Source organism: Homalodisca vitripennis, chromosome 5 (genome assembly GCF_021130785.1).
Source record: "Homalodisca vitripennis isolate AUS2020 chromosome 5, UT_GWSS_2.1, whole genome shotgun sequence".
Taxonomy (NCBI): domain Eukaryota; kingdom Metazoa; phylum Arthropoda; class Insecta; order Hemiptera; family Cicadellidae; genus Homalodisca; species Homalodisca vitripennis.
This window is the reverse complement of record NC_060211.1, coordinates 126,880,826-126,904,342: the sequence shown is the minus strand read 5'-3', so window position 1 is coordinate 126,904,342 and position 23,517 is coordinate 126,880,826. Positions and strand designations below refer to the sequence as shown.

The window sequence follows — 23,517 nt, the reverse complement described above, 5'->3', positions numbered from 1 at the left end:
CACCATGTATATTAATATATTACCATTGATAACATTCTTATGGTTGTACACAGACGTTTCCTGATAAAACTAACATTTTTTAAATATGACTTCTTAGCTAACAATATACACAGTTTTCTCTCTAGCTATATCATTATGAGTCACTCGAAATTTAAAATAATGGTGTGTGGTAATGAATTGAATAGTTGAATGTCATATTTATATGACTGAGGCTTATAATTCCCAAGTACAGATCTGTGTAGCCTTTGCAGGAATTTCTCCAATTAATATATATTTATCTACATCATATAAACATTTCAGATTGGAAATAAATAAAAGCAATTGAATAAAACAGAATTATTTGAAACCTTGTTAGATTCTGTTATCTTCATCCGAAACCCTATTTTACGAAATTATCGTTAGGTAAATTTATGATATGTGTTAGCTCCCCTAGGTATTCTAGTCGTAGATAGTCTTAGAGTTTTGACATTACATGATAGGTTTTACGTTCAAATAATAAAAATTGATTTTCTTGGTTTGCAGTAATAAAAATACCATAGCAAAGATTTAAATTTTGAGGGAAGACAACGGAATTGGAACACCTAAACATTGTTGAATCTTCCAAATTAAGGCAAATTGGCCTATTCATGGGTTGGAGTGGGATTTAACACCATAGGAGAAATGTAAATTGACTAACAATAGTTTTCGAACCGTTATGGTAACTCTAACATCGGTGCAGTAAGAAAGAGTTTATGGAGACCAGATATAAAAAGAATTGTTACTGTCAAATTAAATGTAATCATGGTCTCATCTCATTGCATAGAGTAAAAAATAAAAGAGATATCACGGTTATTTCTCTTTGGATTCGTTGTTGATGCCCCGGGAAGTTGTTTGTTTATACAATAATTGACTGAAGTTTTCGTAAATTGGAGTCTGTGCTATCTACTGATTAGACTCTAGACTAGATTGACCATTTATTAGGATGGGAGGGTTTAGTGTATTGAGATTATAATAATTTTAGTTTCTCCTCCATCATTTTATGTTCCAATCGTTTGTTAATTGACTGGTGTATGTAACGATTCGGAATACTGATAATGAATCTAAGTTGTTTCTGTTGTTTGTTACAGAAAGGTGAGTGTTAAGTTGTGTTATCATGACATAGGTTATATGTTTGAAGTAAAAGACCTTTCGAATGGTAGGTTATGTGTTTACTAGCCTGCATAGAAATTTGGTTCTTCTAAATTGATGCAATACAGTAGGCTTAGTTTAAAACCCTTTAGGTTAAACTTGCACTCTGGTCTCTTTGGCTAAAAAGACAACTAATGATATTTCGGTAGTTTCGGTTTTAAGGTATAGTAAAAAGTTCTCTTGTGGAATTGAGTAATCATTCGATCCCCAAAAGTGTGGCGAAAGAAAAATTGCACAGTTAGCAGCGTTTTCAAACTCAATACCTAGCCCTTTGAGGTAACATTCTCAATAGCCAGCTGCTTGATGTGTTGAGTTGTTTATATTATTTTTTTAGTGTGTTTGTAGTCAATTACTATTGTTATGGTAACTATGATCGACAGTGCAAGAAGAAGAAATTGCATAGTTGGCTGTGCTTGTTTATTGTGACTGGCACAGATAGTTTATTAATACATGAAACAGTTCTCGCGTTGAGGATTATTTAAAGGGGTAATGTTCGATGGGTGGGGTAAGAGGAGGGGGATGGCAGGTGCAACCAGTAGACTACTAGCAGCACTATTGCAGATATTGGTCTGATCGCGTCTAGAGTTTTATTTTACTTTGTTATCATAACACTTAGGGGTACTGTTTCTCCATATATATATATATATATATATATATATATATATATATATATACATATATTATTTCATCAGTATTTTTACAGTTTTCGAAACCAAAGCACTTGCGATATCTATTTTAAGCACTTATATTTATGTTTTTAGCCATGCTAGCATGCTCTTCACTTGTGGAGCAGATAAAACTGACTGTCTGCACTCATCAGACACGTGCGCGCATTGACACTTATCCACTGCGCAACCAAGGCCCGTTTCATGTCTAGGTAATCTGTCAACACCCAGTGACACCATAAAAGGAGGTTTTATAAAAAAAATTTGGACTTTCAAAACTTAAGACTTAATTGTTTTTTTTTTTTTACTTTCTAAGCATTTTATATTTGAAAAACAACATTGGCTAAAGTAGCCTAGACATGTTTACCAAAAAATATTTCTTATATATTAGTTTAAAAGGCTGCATTATAATAAGCAGCCACAACAATCTTTGATTTTATTGGTTTGATAAAAGTCTCAAAGCAAGAGATAGGCCTACATTGATCAATAATTGCTTAGCTAGAATCAAATTTATGAATTTTCATGAACCTGAATTTCTTCTTGTATATGTGATTCAAAAGTATTAATTACTATTAAGCTATACTAATCCGATGTAAATGTGTAACTTAAATTTGTTGGCTGTGTATATATGTTTTTTAATTTTGAATCTGGTTTTGATTGACAGATTTTCGAGTTGGATGACAAAAGTCTTCATGTGCAAACATTAACAATATACCACCAACTATGACATCTCCAGTTTCTGAGTTGCTCGTTCAGGATAGTTTATGTAAAGTAAGTTCCAAATAGCCTAGCTATTATTGACTACCACTACTTAGCCCTTTCAGTAATAATGACGTCTTTAAACATTATCAAATGGTGTTCTAGAGGAGTGAGATTTTCCACATGAGAATAATTCCCAAAAATAAAAATCACTTTTATGTGTTTAAAATATATGTATTTGTTTATTATAGGTTATTCACATTTAAAAAGTGCAGAATTTAAATTTAAGCGATTTACAGATGAGTTAAAACTTTTTTTGTGAAAGTCTTTTAGTACGCAAGATATATATATATATATATATATATATATATATATATATATACATTAAATTGTATAAATGGCAATAGCCTTATTTAATTACAATATATATATATATATATATATATATATATATATATATATTATACACAAAGCTATATTACAGTCAGGACATACATATATTATATTTTCTTATCTTATCACAGTTTCCCATGTTGTATAATTTATAACAGTGGTTCCCAACCTTTTGTGTTTGGCGACCCACTTCCAAATGTTTTTTCAAATTCGCGACCCATCCCTCACCCGTGATTTTATATATACATATGTATATTATGTATATATAAACATTAATATAAAATACACATGATTTATATTTATATACATGTATAGAAAAAAAAATTAAAATGTAAATAAATATGTACACAGTTTAGTATTGAAAACATAGAAAGAGTTTATTGATTATTGAAGATTACAAATATTTTTTCTATAATACTAGTGTGACTTCTGGCATTGTTTTGATTGAACAAGTAATTCAATGTTAAGATTAAAATTAGATATTTTGAGGCGTAAATCACTTTCAACGTCCACCAGTCTGTTTTCTATAGTTATTCTTGATGTGAACCAAGGTTGGAAAGGCAACGCTGACAAAGATATGTTGTCGAAAAAACAATTAGGAATATCATTGCCTTTTCATACAAAACTGGATAGCTTTGGCTTAGCATTCAGCCAAAATGAGGTCAAACCTTTCTTCTTGAACATGGTTTTCATGGTGGAATCACAGACTACTCAATTAAAGCATCTTCCTGAAAGAAGAAAAATTATATTTTTTTATAGAAGGTAATTTTTGCAACGCTTAAAAACTAAAGCTTGTAGGTCAACCAGTTGTCACACTACTTCTGAAAGAGTTAATTTTTTTCCTAAAATAACAAAAATAGCTACCATTGAAAAATTCAGAAAAAAATTGATATAGTGTGTGATACTTAATTACAATAAAAAAAATTATAATTGGCATTTAAAAAATTCTGAATAAAAATAAAATATAAGCAAAAATTTTCATGTAAAAATGTGTACATACCTCAAATGCTGCTAAGTTGACGTTTCTTTAAATTATCCTCGTCGAATGGATTTTGTATCTACTTATTAGTAGCTGCTATTGGTGGAATGTATCGCCTCAGTTCGGATGACAAGCCTTGTAAGTGTTCAATTATAATTTCTGAGGTTACTGAATCGATTGTCAGCTCATGGAAATCCACAAATTCGTTCATCAATGGGAATGCATCAAATTTATTTGCTTGTACCTTTTGATGCCATCTATCAATTTTCTTAATAGTAGCATCCACTTTATCTTGAACAAAGAATCGATGTACATCTTCTCCTTGTAATGTAAGATTAAGGATGTTTAGAGAGCTAAAAATGTCAGCTAGGTATGACAGTTTTATCAGCCAAGGCTCATCATTGAGGCAATCGCAAAGAAAATGTTTTGGCCTTTTTCCTTGCCATCGTGTTCAATTTGAAGAACCAAAAAACAATCTCGTCTCGAAGTTCGAACAATCTGGAAAGCACCTTTCCCCGTGACAACCAACGCACTTAACAATGTACAAGTAACTGCTTATGGCCGCTTCCCATTTCATCACACATTACAGCGAACATCCGAGAGTTTTTTTAATGTGCTTTTATTAAGTTCACAATTTTTACGGCGTCATCAAGAGTGCTTTTGAGGTCTGGATTCATTCCCTTAACCGCCAAAGCCTCCCTATGGATGCTACAGTGGGTCCATTCAACTAACGGAGCTACTTCCTTGACTTACCTACGAGGCCCGGTACATTTTCCCGACATAGAACGAGCTCCATCGGTTGTAAGCCCAACACATTTCGACCAAATTAATTCCATGTTCGCGAATAAAACAATCCAAGGAGTTTTGAAAATGTCTTAGCCAGTTGTACTGGTCTTTAGTAATTGGCAAAATAAAATGTCTTCTTCAACTGATCCATTGAGATTAAACCTTACAAACACATAACAAAATTAGCATTGTCAGCAATATCTTTCGTCTAATTGTAAAGAATAAAAGTCACTTTCTTTCACAGCAGATATTAAAATCTCCTTTACGTTAGCAAACATTTCCTCAATTCTACGTTTCACTGTAGTGTTGGATAGGTGTATTTGACCTATATGTTGACCTGATTTTTCATCAAGCAGAAGTGACAAAATTATTTTTGCTCCGGGCAAAATAAGGTTCTCGCCTGCTGTGTGCGGAGCCATATTTTTTGCTATTAGCAAAGACAGCTGGTAAGAGGCCATAATAATTTTTTTATTGCCTTGCCCACATGACACATTCTCCATATTTGACCGAGTCGAAATAAGTTCTTTTTTCTTACTTTGAAAAAACATCAAAGGTTTATTCAAGCATTTTGGATGTTTTGTTGAAATGTGCCTCTGAAGTTTTGAAGGTATGAACTTTCGTTAGCCAAGGTTTCGAAACAAAGTACGCATTGTGGTAAAGGTTCTTCTTCCGTACCTATGAACGTAAATCCATATTGAAGGTATTCAGGACAATATTTTCGAAACATTTTTTTCCCTTTCTTAACATTTGAAAAATACTCGAGGCACTATAACGTCATTGCTAGTAGGACGGACGATTAAGCTTAACTTCATCAGTAGATTCCAGTTTTCTCTTAACACAATAAATCCAGCTTTCAGCAAATTCTCCATCGTAAATAGATGTAACAGTCACTACTTTAAAAAAACGCCGCGACCCACCTTAAATCCGCCCGCGACCCACTAGTGGGTCGCGACCCACCGTTTGGGAAACGCTGATTTATAACATTACTTTTGCACTTTTCCTGTGTTAGTAGTGGGCAAGCAAAACAGCAGACTCTCAAGCAGAATTCTGCTCTCAAACATTCTGACACAAAATGGGGTTTTATATAATTTTTTGGCACCAACCAGAATTACTGATTTCACAATGTCATGCATAGACAACATTTTCTCAAGTATGAACTGTATGGTAAATGATAAAATAAATTTTGACATGGGGTGGTCAGATCATAATTCTTTGCTTATTTCCATCCAGTTACCTGAGAAAACTAAAAGAGAATCAATTTTAATAAGTAAAAGATTTTTTCTGCAATAAATGTCTTCAATTTTGAATCAAGAATAAAAAAACTAAATTGGACTTTGGACCCATCTAATAATGTAAACAATAACTTTAATGCTTTTTTGTCAGAATTCTTGTTAATATTTAATGAATGTTTTCCAATGAAAACCGTTAGTGGGAAGACGAGAATTACTAAAAACTCCTGGTGTACTACGGGGATAATAATTTCAAGTATAAAAAAAAGAGAGTTACACAGCTTAGTCAAAATCACCATTGCTTTTAAAATATTATAGAACATACAGAGGAATATTTAGAAAAGTTGTTAACAATGCTAAACGAATGTTTAATGACGAGAACTAATTTCCAAGTCGAGAAATAAATCTAAGGCTGTCTGGTCAGTCGTTAAATCTGAATTGGGATTCGGTCAAAAGGAAAAAAGTCTTGGACAATTAACTTAATTATTGACAATGATACAATATCTGATCCAAATAGAATTGTTCAAGAATTCAATAAACATTTTGCTTTAGCTGCAGAGAAACTTAAACAAACTTCCAAAAGTATACCCTATAATGAGCATATGATTTTTCATAATATGAAACAAACGCCTCATGAATTCAAATTTTTAACTGTAAAAAACAAAGATGTATCAAAAGCCATAATGAAATTAAAAAATACAAATTCCACAGGATGGGATGATGTTCCTACCTTCCTTATAAAAAAGGTGAATCCCTACATCTGCACCCAACTATGTACTCTAATTAATTTCTCTTTTATGAAGAGCAAATTTCCTGACAGACTGAAATATTCTGTGATAACACCTATCTTTAAAAAAGGAAACAGAGCTCACATTGAAAACTATCGCCCAATTTCAGTTCCCATAGTTTTTTCAAAAATGTTTGTAAGTGTTGTAAATTCTCAGTTGACTGGATATTTGGAACAATATGACTTATTTCATAAAAATCAATTTGGCTTTAGGAAAGGTCATGGCACTGAAGGGGCCCTGGCTCATTTGGTAAATGAGGTTTCTCAAGCCTTGGATGAGTCGTGGGCCACTGCTGGTGTGTTCTGCGATTTATCTAGCCCTTTTGATTGCGTTATACATAACAATCTTATTAAAAAATTGGAATTTTATGGTGTGAGAGAATTAAACTGGTTTAGGTCTTATTTCCAATCTAAGAAACAAAAAACTTTGATTAAAATTGGAAGCATAAAATATGAATCTGAATGGAAGTCTGTAAGTAAGGGGGTGCCTCAGGGATCCATTTTAGGCCCAACATTATTTTTAATTTATATAAATGACCTACAGGAAGTAACAGATGAAGGTTTAATATTGTACGCTGACGATACAACAGCAATAGTAAAAGACCTAAACACTGTAAGTTTGCATTGTAAAATCTCATCACTTATCTTAAAATTAAATAATTGGTTCAATCTAAATGGTTTATTTTTAAACAGCAAAAAATCAGAAATTATTCATTTTAAAACACACCAAAATAAATCTATTCTTCAGACCGTGAATTTCAATGATGAATCGGTAGGTGTTTCTAATACAGTAAAATTTTTAGGATTATACATTGACGAAAACATTAATTGGAAACATCATATTGAAAAATTGGAAAATAAGCTGAGCTCTGCGTGTTTTGCCTTAAAAGTTTTACAAAATATTGTGAGTTTTCAAGTGATGATGACAGTGTATTATGGTTATTTTTTTCCTCACATGAAATACAGTATATTGGCATGGGGTTCTTCCTCTAAAGCAATTTCTATTTTTATATTGCAAAAAAGAGCTTTGAGAATCATAACAAAATTAAATTTTAGATCATCCTGTAGGTCTATATTTAAACAGTTAAATTGATTGACCATTCCGTCACTTTATATATATGAGGTCTTAATGTATACCCATAAAACTTACTTAATAATATCACCACAAAAGATCATGATTATAATAACAAGACAGAGAGACAGACTTACATACCCAATCCATAGAACTAAATTATTTGAAATGTCCCCTTATTACAAAGGACTAAAATTTTACAATAAAATTCCAATATCTCTATCCTCTTTGCCTCCAGAAAAGTTCTCTATAAAATTAAAACATATTTTAATAGAGAAAGAATATTATTCAGAAACTGATTTTCTAAATGATGCAACCTTCATTAATTAAATAACCCCCGAACCATATCAAAACATTTTGATGTATATATATTAATTCCACTGTATTTATTTTATCACTAATTATTTTTAAATGTATTTTATGTTTTGTAAATTATTTTATTTTAGCGTAATAATAGCTAACGTATCTATCTTTATTTAATTTTAATATGAATTATAACCTGTACCTGTACCATTAGAATTTAATGTTTTATATACTTACTGGATCTATATTTGTGCGATTAATATTGATTATTTATCAATGAATTGTTAATTATGTTTATAACTTTTTTTAATTAGGATTAGTATATTTTAAACTATATTGACGAGTCACCTGTTCATTGTACATTTTATCTACTACATTTATGTAACGTTACGTGACAATAAATTTCTGATTTCTGCAGAGAGGATGTTTTTCTCATTCATCACAGGTTCAAAATACCGCCAAATAAGTTGTTTACAATAAACAAGGTAATTGAAATAGCACCAGTAAACTGAAGTTCCTGCTAACGACTGATTTAACGAGGCAGTCCTGTCATTTATGTGCCCGTATGGATGTTGGTATAAGACTTCACTACCTAATGCGATTTATCGTTGTTTAAATAAATATTAATTGTATGTAAATATTCTTTAACATTTAACTGTACAACAATAATATGGAGTATTATCATATTTATAATTATTTCTTATACAGTCATAAAAATAAGTACTAAAGATTTTGTCATGTTGCAAGCTAAGAAAATGTTTTATTCTGACATTGGTTTTCATAATGTGTAACATGAACAGTTTTTAAAGAGCTTTCAAAAATGCATGCTGTATCATTTTGAAACTATTACAAATATTCGAGAATTGCTATTCCACACAATACAGAAATAAATGTACAAAGTATAACTTTTAAACTTAAACAACTTATTTTTGTGGTGTAGCAATTAATATTGTCATTAAATTGCATTTAAAATTTTGGAGTGTATAAAGTGAGGTATTAAGTATGTTTTTTTAAATAAAAATCAACATTTACACGTACATTTAATTAAAGTGGAGTAATTTTAAATGTGCTTGAATGATCCTGTCTGTATTATAAAAAAGAATTTGTTACAATTTTTTTTTTTTTTTTTTTTAAAGGAGAAGCCGATCCCCTTTTAAGCCTTATTCTGCCCGTCCTCATGGGCCCAACTTAATCTAAACTAATTTAACTTAATCTTAATTAAGATTAAGTAAAAAATGTTATGTTTTGTGTTCCATCTATTTATATATCTATTCTATAGATATTGTATACACAAATTATCTTGTGAATATTTTGTCTTTCCTCGTGTGTTTCCAAACAAAGTGAATGCTTTAGTTTTTTTGGCAAGTTATGTACTCAATTTGATAATTTTAATATGTTCAGCAGTAAAAATATCTTCTAACACAATAATATCCCTTGTTTGATAAACCTCTATATTCTGAGTACAACTTTTAAATTTCACACAGAAGATTGGGAGCGATTTTTCTCTCAGTTTGTCTTAATGTACTGTATATGGCAAGTTCCAATGTTCACATTTCCTGACACACACACCATCGTGTAGTGGTGTACCAATGTGGTTTTGCGGTAATTATGGTTTTTACAGCCGTGTCATACCAGCTCACAATGTGGCTCCAGTCTTTATGAATTAACTTATGAATAATTAAGTATAGTAAATATACATACTCTGTTTATTAAGTATATAGGATGTCAACTAATTTATAATATAGTCCTCTAAAATGAGATTTGGTCGAGTCAAGTTTGGATGGCCATTTCTTCAGTATACAGTCTCAAAAGACATCTTGAACATGCAATAAAATTAATTTTCTATGGCTACAAAATTTGGTTAGAAATTTATGGAATTGACAGTTAGTTAATCTAAGAGGTACAAATTTTGTTTATTTGAATTATTTTTTTGATTTCAGGACTTATTCAAAACAATATCTGAGAGTGTTGAATTGTCCAATAGTACTGATCCTGAACTTGGACCACCAGAACATTATTCAGGTCAGGAGTTTTCCAAAGTATTCAGGTATATTGGTTACAGTTTTAACATTGTGTTTGATGCATTTCATCACTTGACGTCCATAGCACTTTACCATTCCATCTTATTGTTTTTATTATTCTTCTCATCTGTTTGTAGGTTGTAATTCTTTTTTTAACTTAGATCTCCCATTCTATCTCCTTCTTTCTTCCATTCCTTTGTTTTGCATCATCATGTTTACATGGCTAAACTATTTTCCCTTTCAATTTAATAATATCCTCACACATTATTCTGTATCCTTCTCGTTGTCTCCTACATTATTTCTTCTAAAAGGCATTTCACTTGCCTTTTATATGTTTACCTATGACAAGAAGGTTGCACTTGGTCCTAAAATGACCTTCACGCTATTCTTTTCCTTAACCATTTGAATAGTGGGTTTTTTCTGTAAGAGTGTCCTAAAAAGTGAGTTCTGACGTTTTTGATGTTTTTAGATGTTTTTGGGTTTACTGCAGGAGAAGTATAAAACACTCAATTTAGCATTTTTTAATTTTTTGTTGTATTTATATAGAAATCATTATTTATTTATTTATTTATTACAATGAACGGCAATACACCTTTTTACAATATTTGGTTTCTTGATGACTACCATTTGCTCTTTACATCAATAAATTCAACAAAATTACATCCACATCATAACTATAAATTAATCAGATCAAAAAAACAGCTAAAACAATAACAAATTAACAGTAAACAACAAGAGCAACAATGATCAATTAAATATATAATATTCTTAAAGGAAAACGTAAGTAGACTATGTATAAATGTAACAATAATAGAAGTAACAAAAATAATTTTATTATAACAGTGACATCTGGCTATATAACAATAAACTAATCAAGCTCATGCAGTATAGTGGCTGCCCTCCTCTTAAATGATGACAGGGGCATCCCAAAAAAATCCAGATCTGCAGAGACTGCATTTCCAATCCACATCAATCTTGGAATAGCGCTGTGGTAAAGGTAGTTTGTCGAGAGATGATGGATGGTAAACAGCTGGAAATGTCTCGCCGACCGAGGAACGTGGAAATCAATCATTTGAAGTATCTCGGAACAATCAATGGTGTTATTAAGAATTTTGTAAAGGAACATCAAGTCAATGAGCGTTCTTCTTGATGAAAGGGTTGGTAAATTTAGACAACGCTCCATTGCTTGAATGTCAACCTCTATGTATCTGTATCTGAGCTTGACTCCAATCGTCCTAATAAATCGTCTCTGCACAGCATCCAAGGATGAACAGTGTCCAATCTGATGAGGAGACCATACAACAACTGAATACTCCATTATTGGTCGGACCAGAGCAACATAAAGAGTCTTGAGAGAAGAGGCAGACAGTCCCTGCCTACAAATTCAATTGACTAGCCCAAGTTTTTTAAGAGCTTTTCCACATACATTAGATATATGAGCTCCAAAATCCAGATTTGCAGTCAGAAGAATGCCCAGATCTTTAATCTCCGTAACTCTTCTTAATGTGACATTTTGAAGTATATAGTTAAATTGATGAGTCTGTCTGGATTTTGAAAATGTTATCACCAGACATTTAGTAGGGTTTAAGTCCATGCCATTGAGTACGCACCATTCCTCAATCTTCATGAGATCCTCTTGTAGACGAACCAGTTGTTGATATGATGCCACTTCCCCGAATAGTTTTACATCGTCAGCAAACAAAAGGAAATCTCCTTCAAGATTCATGCCAATATCGTTCACAAATAAAGTAAAGAGGAATGGTCCTAGATGGGACCCTTGAGGCACCATTATAATTATGCACAAAAGTTATTCTGTTTACAAAATATGAATATGGAATAAAATAGTGTCAGTATTTTCTTATAAACATACTAAGGTCAACCAGAAACTTAAAACCTTTTAGGGACCTCCATCCACTCCAAAAGTCATCCTCCCCCTCCAGTAAAGTAGACCTATTGATCAACCATTTTTCTTTCAATATCTCAACATTTGTGCCTCTCCTGGACATTCATTAGGTTGTCCAGATTTAAGTAATACATTGGTTTTTGCTGTACCCAGTGAAGGTTGTACTGGCAGGTATAAACCAGCCAGAAGTGAATCCTTCGATGGTTGGGAATTTTATGCTTAACATTATTTATAATACTGATCAAACGTAGGCTTGGTTATGGATGTTGGTTTATTGGGTGAAGAATTTACGAAGCTGGTTTTTAGTAAAATACAAAGGATGGCAAAGATAAGATAGGACCTAGGCTACTCTTTCTATCTGATCTGATTTGCTCATTGATATATTTGTTAATTTTTAGTTAGTTTAGCAAATATAGTTTTCAAAAATTCTAAAAACTTCAGTTAATGTAGCTTCTTACAAGAAATACTGAAAAAATTTCCAAAATGTTGATAGTTTTTAGTTATTTTGAGAGTAAATTTTGTACTAGAAAAATAGATTTGTAAAGTTGTTTTACAGTAATTATTTACCTCTAATTTACACATTTCAGGAGATGTAATTGGACAGCTTCTTGATCGAATGGTACAAATCCTTCCGCCCGAAGAGAGGAATATCTTTGGTTAGTAAATGAATAACTCATATAAATGAACCTGTAATCTTGTATTTATAAGCTTCTAACAGTATTGGAAATTCATCTCACAGAGTCTCTTTTGGCTTTAAGATACTATTATTTTAATCCTATACAAATCAAGTTTAGATGTAAGTTTGAAGTTTTCTATTCTTATCATACACTTTTATTAAAATAATTGGTCAATGGTCAGTGCTATTATGTAAATATACATTCATCTTAAACTACTTTACATTTTAAAAATGTTAGAGGTTAGTTTATTAGTGTAGAATATATTATGGTAATGAACAAAACAATTCCTTTAATAGCAGATAAAAACATACAGTGCAGTGGCTGCAATTTCGCCAGGTTTAGTTTATTTCATGTTATTAGTGAAAAAAAAGGATTTTGAGTATTTAAATAATTATTAAATCAAAATTAGTGCTACATCCCTTACAGGAATGAGTACATTTCTTCATTGCTCAGTTCTCCTATTTGTTGCCTATTATTTGAAATTATTGCCATGAAACTATTGCTGAACTCATTATATTTATCAATATTTCCATGTAACCCTCTTTAGGTGTTATTTTTTTACATCGCTGTGCTTAACCCTTTCAGGGCCAGGACCAAATATGAGATGTTGCAAAATTTTTTCACACATCATATCTGCTTGTGACTAGTCAAAAGTGCCAGGCTAAAATTGGCGATTTTGCAGTCTCTTAGATTAAAATTTATAACTTTTCATAAAAATTAGAGAATGACCTAAAAGTTGCACCAAATTACTCGTATAGATATATACTATTAGCAAAAAAATATATAGATGTAGTTTTAAGTAATTTAAAATTTTAAAAAATAATGTTTTAATAGATTATATAAAGAAATTTTTATTTTTTATTTTTTGTAAATAACTAAAAAATGAAAAATAATTTTACTGTGGGAAGCTATTTTATTATATTGTACATTTAGAAAGGAACAACCATACAAAATTTTGTGTTATTTCTCTCATAAATAAATTTTTTATGACACATTTTGTATAAATACACATAATTGTACTTCGCAACAAGTGATAAAGCAACTGACTCTTACACTGCAAGAAACTTAAAATAAATATTCACATTATGGATGTACCGGTAAACAGATGATTGTAGGATCCATAAACAGTTTCTATACAGTTAAAAACACTATTTACCAAGAAATATTTACACAATTTTATTTGAAATTTATTTACACTTTTTCTATTTACAAATATGCAACTTACAATTTCACTCGCGTGAGATCGCAAATTGTCAGTCATTGTAACTACTACACACAATAGCTAAGCACGTAACTACTAACACTACTAATATTTACAACCACAAAATAAAATAATGAAGAAGAATCCAGCATACAATAGTATGATTACACTAAAGCATAAAGAATTAACAACAATAGATCGAGTCAGTGATAATGTCACGTGACAATTACGACATAAAAAAGCATAGACCTCCAAAATAAAAATGATATTCTTATTAATTATCTACAAATATACCAGGGAATAAAAAAACATAAAACTTTAATCATTTGACATCGTATTTATTTAAGAAAACGATGAATATCAAGGCGACTATATATTGCCACCTGGCGCTTTTCGCGTGTCACCGACGGCAACATATTGCCGCCTGGCCCGGAAAGGGTTTTAAAAATGCTTATATTAAAACTGATTTTCTTAAAATCCAAAAAGCACATAAGAATTCATGAAATTTATTATTTTTGGTAAAATATAAATTAATAATATACATTAATTAAAATAATAGCTTAAGTAAAATTTGTAAATAAGCAACTATAATAAGAAAAGACCAACAACAAAATGTGAATTTTAAGTATAGATCCAATTCGTAATATGTAATCTTGGTGTCTCTGTTGTCAAAACGATGTGATTGTTTTAAACTTTTTCGTCACTGATTGGATCTCTTCAGACGAAGTCTGTGACAGAATCAGATTCCAGATGCTGCATTAAGAGGAAGTTGAAATGGAGCTTAACTCAAAATTAAAAATAATAAATCTATATGATGCATAACACAAAATAAAATAACCCAGAGATATAAAAAAAGTGCTTATATTATAATAAGTATGTATGATTAAATGTGCTCATGCGGATGTGATTTAAGCTCTTGCATTGTGAAGATGTGCTCTAAATATGGTTGTATGTATGATTGATTTATGATAAACTTGTATAGAATAAGTTTGAATGATATAAAAGAATCAGAGATATCTTTAAACGTAGTATCTTTAAACATATTTGCTGTAAGTAATCATGTTTATAATTATATTATAGTGGATTATATTTAATTGCATTACTCACTTTTTGTTATTTTATGTAATACACATTTTCAGGTTAGAATTTTATTATAAAGCACTGTGTTATCATAATTGTAAAATAACTATAGCAAATAAACATTTGTGTTTACTAGTGTGAGCGTTAATTAAATTATATTTTTGTAGGTGATGCTGAGGAGAAAAATATTGAGGATATAATTGAGGAGGCGAATGAGTTAATACGAGCCACCACTCCTCTCTTCTCTTCGTCTGAAAGTGGAGAGAAGAGTTGGAATAAAAGTTCAAGGACACTCTCAAAACCACTTAAAACTAGTGAAACTTCATTAAAAAAGGATTATTCCGAAGAGTTTGAAAGTAGTACCAAAGATAAGAGTGAAAATGACAGTATTTGTTCTTCTATGGAAAGTATTTTAGTAAAAGAAAATGTTTCGAACACTGCACTGCCAGATGATGGTGAAAGTCCACTAAAACATGAAAATCCTAAAGAAATTCATGTTAATAAAGATTGTGTTGAAAATAAATATAAAGAAGATACAAATGATATAAAAACTGCTGATGAACTACCTATAAAAGCTGGCTTAAAAATGACCAGTGATTTAAAAAATGTGGATCACGTGCAAAATAAAATCCAAGTGAATTTAAGTAGTGGTGTTGAAAAACATTCTGATTTTTCACAACACCAACAAAAATCTGAATTAGGCAAAACATTACAGTTTCAGAATGTTAAAGAAATTGATACAGAAGTTTTTATTAAAGATAAGTCATTAAAAACAAATACCAATGAGCAATTAGGTGTGTAATCTTAGAGCTTGTTAGATATAAATGCTTAGTTAATAGTTATTTAGAAATTTAGTGAATATCACATTAAATTATCTGTGGTTGCTATTTTAAATTTTAGGTTAAAAAATATCAGATTTTTAAATTCTATACTGGTATTTATTTTTTATTATGAGATAAGTAGTTAAATTCAATTTTCCTTAGAACTATTTCAACTGACATTAAGTATTAATGTTGAAAAAGTCTAAATACTTTATAATTTGTATATAGGTAAAAATATAATTTGGAACATAAAACTATTCACAAACTATTTTGTCAGGACAAGCCTATCAGGAACCTAACAGTAATATTTTAAGAAGAAAAATTTGAACAACCCTTCCATTAAATAAAATATGGTGCTACTTTTATTAAAATTTTGAAGTTATATTTATATGAATCCAAACATTTGAGTGAAGCGTATTTGTTTAATTTAAACCTATATAAATACGGAAAATAAGACAACTTTAACTATATGTATACCAGATATCAGTAAGAAAGCTGGCATGAGAAATATTTTTGATGTGTAATTTTTATAAAAGTACTAGTATAAATATTTTGAAAACCCAGGCTAACACAGGAGTATAGGTTTAGCAAAATTATAAAGCTAAACCTAGTGATTGTTGAAGCTTTCAGTTGAAAAAATAAATTCAAGTAGCAACATTTTTTTGTAAAATTATATACGAGGGTCGTCCACAAAGTAACCTCCGTTTTGAAATAAAAAATAAACCAGTTGAGATACAAAAAGTTTATTATATAAATGTTAAAACTACAGCTTTTCTCTACTTTTTTACATATTCACCATACAAATTCAAGCACTTATCATATCTTTTAACAGTTTTTGAAATTCCGTCTTTAAAAAAAATCTGCTGCCTGAGAACGTAGCCAACCTGTCACAGCGTTTTGAAGCTCTTCATCACTCGCAAACCTCTGAGATGCAAGCCACCGCTTCATGTACGGGAAAAGATAGAAATCACTGGGAGCCAGGTCTGGGCTGTAGGGGGGGTGGGTAAAAACGTCCCATTTGAACTTTTCCAAAAGTTTTGTTGTTCTTTGAGCTGTATGAAGACAGGGGGTTGTCATGGACAAACACAACACCAGATGTCAGAAGACCATGACACTTGTTTTGAATCGCTCGTCGTAGCCATTTTAAGGTTTCACAGTAAAAGGTTTCAGGAAAATGATCCGAAAGTTCCGAGATTGTGAAGCGACGGTTCTTGCGAATTTTCTCATCCACTTTGTTCACCAAGTCATCACTGACGAGAGATGGCCTACCACTCTGGTCTTCATTGTGAACGTTCGTTCTTCCATTTTTTTAAAAACGAACCCATTGACGGACTCATAGTGTTTGGGCCATACACCGCACTTAATTCACGATGAATTTTAGCTGCTGTGTAACTTTTCGATCACAGAAATCTTATTACACCACGAACTTCACACTTGGCGGGATTTTCTATCACGGCGCTCATGTTTTTGCGTTGTAACAAAAGAACGCGCGATCGCACGATGCTCTCCCTTGCACAGCTAGAAGCGTACTGAACGGCTGCGCACACCGATGTGAGAATAGCGGCGCTACCCCCACTACTTATCGCGCCACGCCCAAACGGCGGTTACTTTATGGACGACCCTCGTATATATAGGATATATGGCCAAATAACTTGATAAATCTTAGGAAAATTTGAGTGTATTTGTTAATTGTAGTTCTTTGTACATGTTTTTATTAATAATTTGAACTGTTATTTCAGAGTTGGAAACACAGTTACTTCACATGAAGAATAAATATATTGCGGAAATTCAAGAGTTAAAACAGCTTCACAATAAGGAAGTTCATGAATTAAATGAACAACTGAGTCGTTTTAATATCAAGGTACTTACGTTAATTATCTGCGAAGGGCATAAAGGATGAACAATCAGTCACAATATATTTTTCAAAATGTTTGTAAACTTTGAAAATTTATATTTTTTATACTATATAGGTTTTAATTGTTTTTAGTACTGGTAGTCTTATCTTATTTTATAGTAATGTAACAAACATTTGAAATAATATTTAAATCTGGTATAGATACTTAAAAAAAAATTGAGATAAGTATCCTAAAGAGCTATAACTAAGAAATGGAATTTCAGAAAAATCAGACAAAACAAGCACAGATTGTACATCCTTATTTTATAATAATCAATCAACATTTATGGGTTCTGTATATACACATACATTTCCAATGATCTTTGTTACTAGCTGAATTTTTGTTGGTTATCAGTAAAAAAAAAACAACAACAAAAGAATAGTTTTATTAAAATACATGTAATAATTATTATTGATTTCATATACAATCAGGGCAATTTCACACTAAGTTAGAATTACAACTGAAACTAAGATTAACCCTTCCCGCGCTACGGCAATTTGGGACGCACTATACCTAAACGCTACATATACCTCAAAAATTTTTTTTCCATAAAGTCAACGCTAATGTTGTATTTGAGTTTGTTACCATATAAAAAGACTTTTGGGAACGAAAAAAGTATAATTTTATTTAATACGTTTATTTAAATTATAAAACAATATAAATATGCCAAATTTAATGAAATGTTGAACGAAATTTTACTATCGTGTATAATATTATATTATATTATATGTATAGTATGTATATTATACAATTAAAATAAAAAAACATTAATGGGTATAAAAAGATCTAAAATTAGCCATTACGGTGTTCAAGATAACGTCAACGTGTGGTACGTCTTGAAACACGTATCCGGGTGCAGGTTCGGCCGGGCGGTGCATGTCTCGCACACGTAAATGGTCTCCTTGCGTAAACCGTTGCGTGTACACACAACACATCTTCCCAATATGTCAAAAACCAAATTTGACAACGTAAACACAAACAGTTTCACTCGCAGTCCGCGAACGAAGTAAACCGGCGAGTTAGTTCGGTCAGTAGCGCTTGTGTCTGGCAAAACAGGCAGTGGCATGGGTAGTGCGCCGCCATTTTGCAGCTTGGAGAAAAACCGGGAGGCGGGGACAACACTATTACTGTGTTTTTCTATTGAGGGATATATGCTCCAGCAGTTGCTGCACTCCACCGGCAAAACTGGGAACTACTTACTCCCAATAATAACCTCAATGTTTAAAAGCGAATATATTTGTCAACAGCGTTTTGAGCAAAGTAAATATTGGCGGTTATATTTGTCAACAGCGCGCGAAGGGTTAATATTAGCTATAACGTCAATATATGAGAAGTTCCATACATAGTTTAAATTATCATTGAAAAGCACATTACCAGAGTTTCTAGTGATATGTTATCATTCAATCTATACTATTATATAAAAATCGAATTAAATTTGTGTTCGCATGTGCGCGCGCAAGGGGCATTTTAGCAAAAATAAGGCATACAGTGCTTGGTCTCTACTGTAATGAAGATATCAAAGACAAAGTTACTAGCTTTTAAGACATACATTTAAAGACTGATATACAACCTATCTTAGTTGTCTTTTGATGGTGTACTTAGTTGTCTTATGAGACCTGTGTATGTACGAGGTGTGTTTTAAAAGCAAGTACTGTTTTTAAATTTAAAAAGTATATATTTTTTTTAAAATAATTTATTCACTTGGAAGATCATACTTTACTCTAATTTTCTACATAATTCCCAATAATATTAAGGCACTTATTGTAATGTGGGATCAGCTTTTATTCCATTGTCGAAGAAGGTTGCTGGTTGTTATATAAACACTACATCATGGTCGTTTTTACTTCGTCGTCATAGGTATGGTGCTGCCCCACCAGATGTGTCTTCAAGTGCAGAAACAAATAGTAGTCGCTATATCAATACTATATGGAGTGTGGTCCAATTGTTCTCAGCTAAAAAAAGTGATAATGTCTTGGATATGATTTGCCGTATATGGATAGGCATTATCATGGAGCAGGACAACACCCATACTCAGCATGCCACGCCTTTAGTTTTGAACTGTACGGTGCAATTTTTCTAATGTTTCACAGTACACTGCTGCATTGATCGTTTCCCCACGAAGCAAAACATCAACCAGCAATATACCCTTTCTGTCCCAAAACGCAGTGTAAATAATTTCCTGAGCTGAAATTGTTTGTTTGAATTTCACTTTCCTAGGGGATGATAAATTTTGCCATTCCATGATTGCAGTTTCGATTCTGGTGTAACATAGGCTACCCATGTATCATCACCTGGAACAAGATGGCCGTCCCCCATTTTCAGTGTTTGTGCGGCCATCTTTAAAGGTCCTAACCTATTTCTGCATCATTCCATCACTCATAATACTATTATCATAAACATCTCTGATTTTACGATAAATGTCAGCTGCTTTTAAGCCTTTAGCACTGAAAAAACATATTATAGTACGCACTTCGCAGTTGGTGGGATTCTCAATAGGTAGCGGCATTTTAAAATCACAAACAGATGTAGACTCGATCGCACACATACTTTAAACACCTACCATAAATTAAAAACGGTACTTAATTTTAAAACTTGCCTCGTATATAAATTTTGACATCAAGGGAAACAAGGCAAATCCCTATGGTGCCAAAAATATAATTCATTCGACCAGATGTGCTCATACACCTGCAAAGCCTATGAAATTGTGTGGAAGCCGCAAGTAACTGCGCTTCAATTTACTTCTCTGTAAATTGTTAAATAGTAATGTAATATTTTGAGAGTTATTTATGGAATCTATAAAAGAACTCAAATTAATATGAAATATAAGCAATAATTGATTACCAGTTGTGTGTGCTTAAGACTAATTAATTGTGCTGGGATTAGTTCCAAACTGAGCCACCACACAGCAGTATCAAAATGAAAAAAATTTATTTTTCTGTTTTTTCCCTTCAATTTTTGACTAATTTTAATTTTTTTTAACTGATTTGTTAACTGATTTGATCATAGAATTTGGTGTATAGAAATAAAAAATATTATTTTATTTATAATAATTAAATTACTGTACTTAACTTCTGTTTAAACTCAAAAATGAAAATTTGAAGGCAATCATTTTGTGAGCAATAAACTTTTTACTTTTAAAACCGGTTAAATTTTTCCTTCAGAATCCATTTTTTTTGTTATTTCATGTATTTATCTCTAAAGTATGCGGCCACAACGTGCCTCCTAGCATTAACAATCCTCAACTCTTGCTTAAGAAAACTGCTTAAATGTAGTTAACTGCTAATAACTTACATTGCACACCTGTCTAAGAACCAAGAAACTATTTTATTATTGATTTAACGATAATGTTATTTAATTTTTTTTATCTTTTTGATATTTACTTTATACTGTGTGATAGTAAATTGGAGAAGATGTTAATGTGACCATGCTATGTCTACAATGCTTTTGTACATCTTACATCTTTTGTATCCGTAATAATACATAAATAGACAATACACGGCACACAGGGGGTGTACTTGTAACCTTGCACTACCAGGAAACAATGTGAGGGAAGTGAGTCAGGGAATCTTACAGCTATAAGGGGTCTAGGTTTTTTAGAAACATAGCCTATTAAAAACATGATTTTATGTATTCTGAGAGGTAGAATTAGATCTACCATACACTGTATAATACACATAATAACAGTTCATCAATCAAATAACACTTAGTAGCAGAACAAACACTATCATAACTTTTAATGATGTATTACTGATGATAAACATTTACATTAGAAACGAAGAGAAAAGATTAACTCAACTGATTATTTCAACAAAGTTTATCAAGAAATAATTGTAAATATCCCTTCCGGCTCAGTCGGAAGAAATCTAGATTTCAATGACACTGTCGTCATAAAATGTCAAACTGAAGATGCATTATTAGTTTAGATGTTTAATTTGCACAACATTGATGGGACAATAATCCTCAACATTGGCGTAATTGTAACACTTTCAAACATTTAGAAAGTCCATAATCTTGAAAGCTTACTAGACAAACATTTTTACAACTGTATACATTTCTCCATTTAGTTACAATTAATCTGAAATTATGTTTGTAAATATATTCACTTATAATGATTCAATTGTATACTTCTATAACTTAAAACAACCATCATGTTGAAACCTGAAAAAATCACTGAGAAATAAATAGGCCTAATACTAGAGATACAAGTTTTTCCCAAATGCAAGTAACTAACTGCCATCTTGAAAGGTATCTATACTGGTAAACAAACTCATCTTAATTACATACAAATACCGCCTCTGTACAGAGTTGAGTCTGTATCTATTAAGGACTACAGTAGTTATCGTGTTCACAGTTATTCCCAAAATGTTGTATACTAGTTGAAAACTTTGTATACTCGTTACTTTGAAACCATACGTTATATAAATCACGGAACAAACCATTATTGTGAATCCTAAAACACGTTTGTTTTGTGCTATAATGTATAATTAGTGATAAATATAACTATTCCTTTTCTAAATAATTTTGAATGGCCGTCATTTTTAAACTGTGATATTGAAAAAGTGAAAGAATAAAAGTTGTTTCTAACTACGTAACAATGTAGCAGTTTGGGTCAATATTTTTGAATTAGTTGAGTTAAACCTTTTGCTTGAATACGAATGGCCGCCATCTTAAAACTTTTCATTGGTTAAGACTGGCTAATGAACTCATAAAAGCTTTGTGCAAGTACTGTCTTTGTACCAGTTAAGTCTGATATTTGTGTTCACAAGCTCGTGTTATAGTGTATAAGCTCATACATACATACATTTCTATGAAATTCATCTTAAACTAAATACAATACTCAACTGATTTTATTTGTAGAAAATTAACAAAACTAACTGTAACAACTTGAAACTGATAGGTTAGTATCTCGTAGCATTTACGTTTACAGACTAAGACGAGATGAGAGAATAGGCTCATTTCACAGTGCCGCGAGCTGATGCAGAACACTCATTCGTATTCAACTTTTTCTTGGTTAATTTAAGCATAAAATATGCTAATACTTGAAACAATGGAATTCAATGTACCCAACAAATTATACTACTTGTTCCTTAATCTCTGTAACAGATTTTACGATAAATAAATTTTTCTTCCACTTACCGGAATGCTGTTCTGGCACATATACATTCTTGATGGTATAATTAGAACATGTTCTATTTTAAGAAATTTTTGTTTGAAAGATAGAAGTTGAAATTTGTGACACGCTGTTGGCAGCAACTAATTTGTTAGTTCCAAAGCTACAACAATAATACTTGTACTTAGGTATTTACAAAAGCTGTGATAATACACCATTTGTTAATTACTTATTTTACTTGTATAATATATTCTGAAACAGTTAAAAAAATTCTCATTTTTATACAAACAACAATACAATGTATTCTAGATTTCTCTTTGTACTCTGGGGTTAGTAGATGTTTCTGCATGGCTCCCTGAGGTTCTTTAGATTTAATCAAAATTAGTGTTATTTCAATAAATATATCACACTATAAATAATTTTAGTATAACATTTACAGGTTTAATAAATCTTTTTATACTTTATTTTCTAGATTTATGAACTCCAAAAAAGTTCTAAAGCTGAGAAGAGCCCAGAAGTTAATAGTCAGCAGCTAGAGTGTCTTCAGAATGAAATAAAGAGCCAGGAACAACTTATAACTGGATATGAAAGAGAAAATAAGAAGTTATGTAAAGAGATCTCATCCCTAAAGGTAAGCACTGCGTCATTGAAACATTTAATTAATTGTACTTTTTATCTTTGTAATGTTGACTAGTGGTGTTAGATATCCCAAATTAAGTTTTATACTGG

The 23,517-nt window shown here is 31.4% G+C and overlaps 1 protein-coding gene across 3 annotated transcripts in view; it reads left to right on the top strand.

Annotated features, from left to right (window-relative positions):
- The first annotated feature begins 861 nt into the window (after positions 1-861).
- The window catches only part of LOC124362841 (BICD family-like cargo adapter 2), a 78,682-nt gene continuing 56,026 nt past the window's right edge, over positions 862-23,517 (top strand). For 2 of the 3 annotated variants that reach the window (XM_046817689.1, XM_046817691.1), the window contains exons 1-7: positions 862-1,110; positions 2,497-2,603; positions 10,021-10,102; positions 12,592-12,660; positions 15,130-15,756; positions 17,523-17,644; positions 23,261-23,419. In XM_046817689.1, coding sequence (XP_046673645.1) covers positions 2,556-2,603; positions 10,021-10,102; positions 12,592-12,660; positions 15,130-15,756; positions 17,523-17,644; positions 23,261-23,419 — 1,107 coding nt within the window. In that variant the 5' untranslated portion in view covers positions 862-1,110; positions 2,497-2,555. Of the gene's footprint in view, positions 1,111-1,928; positions 2,045-2,496; positions 2,604-10,020; positions 10,103-12,591; positions 12,661-15,129; positions 15,757-17,522; positions 17,645-23,260; positions 23,420-23,517 lie in introns of all 3 variants that reach the window. The other variant, XM_046817690.1, reaches the window with a different exon arrangement.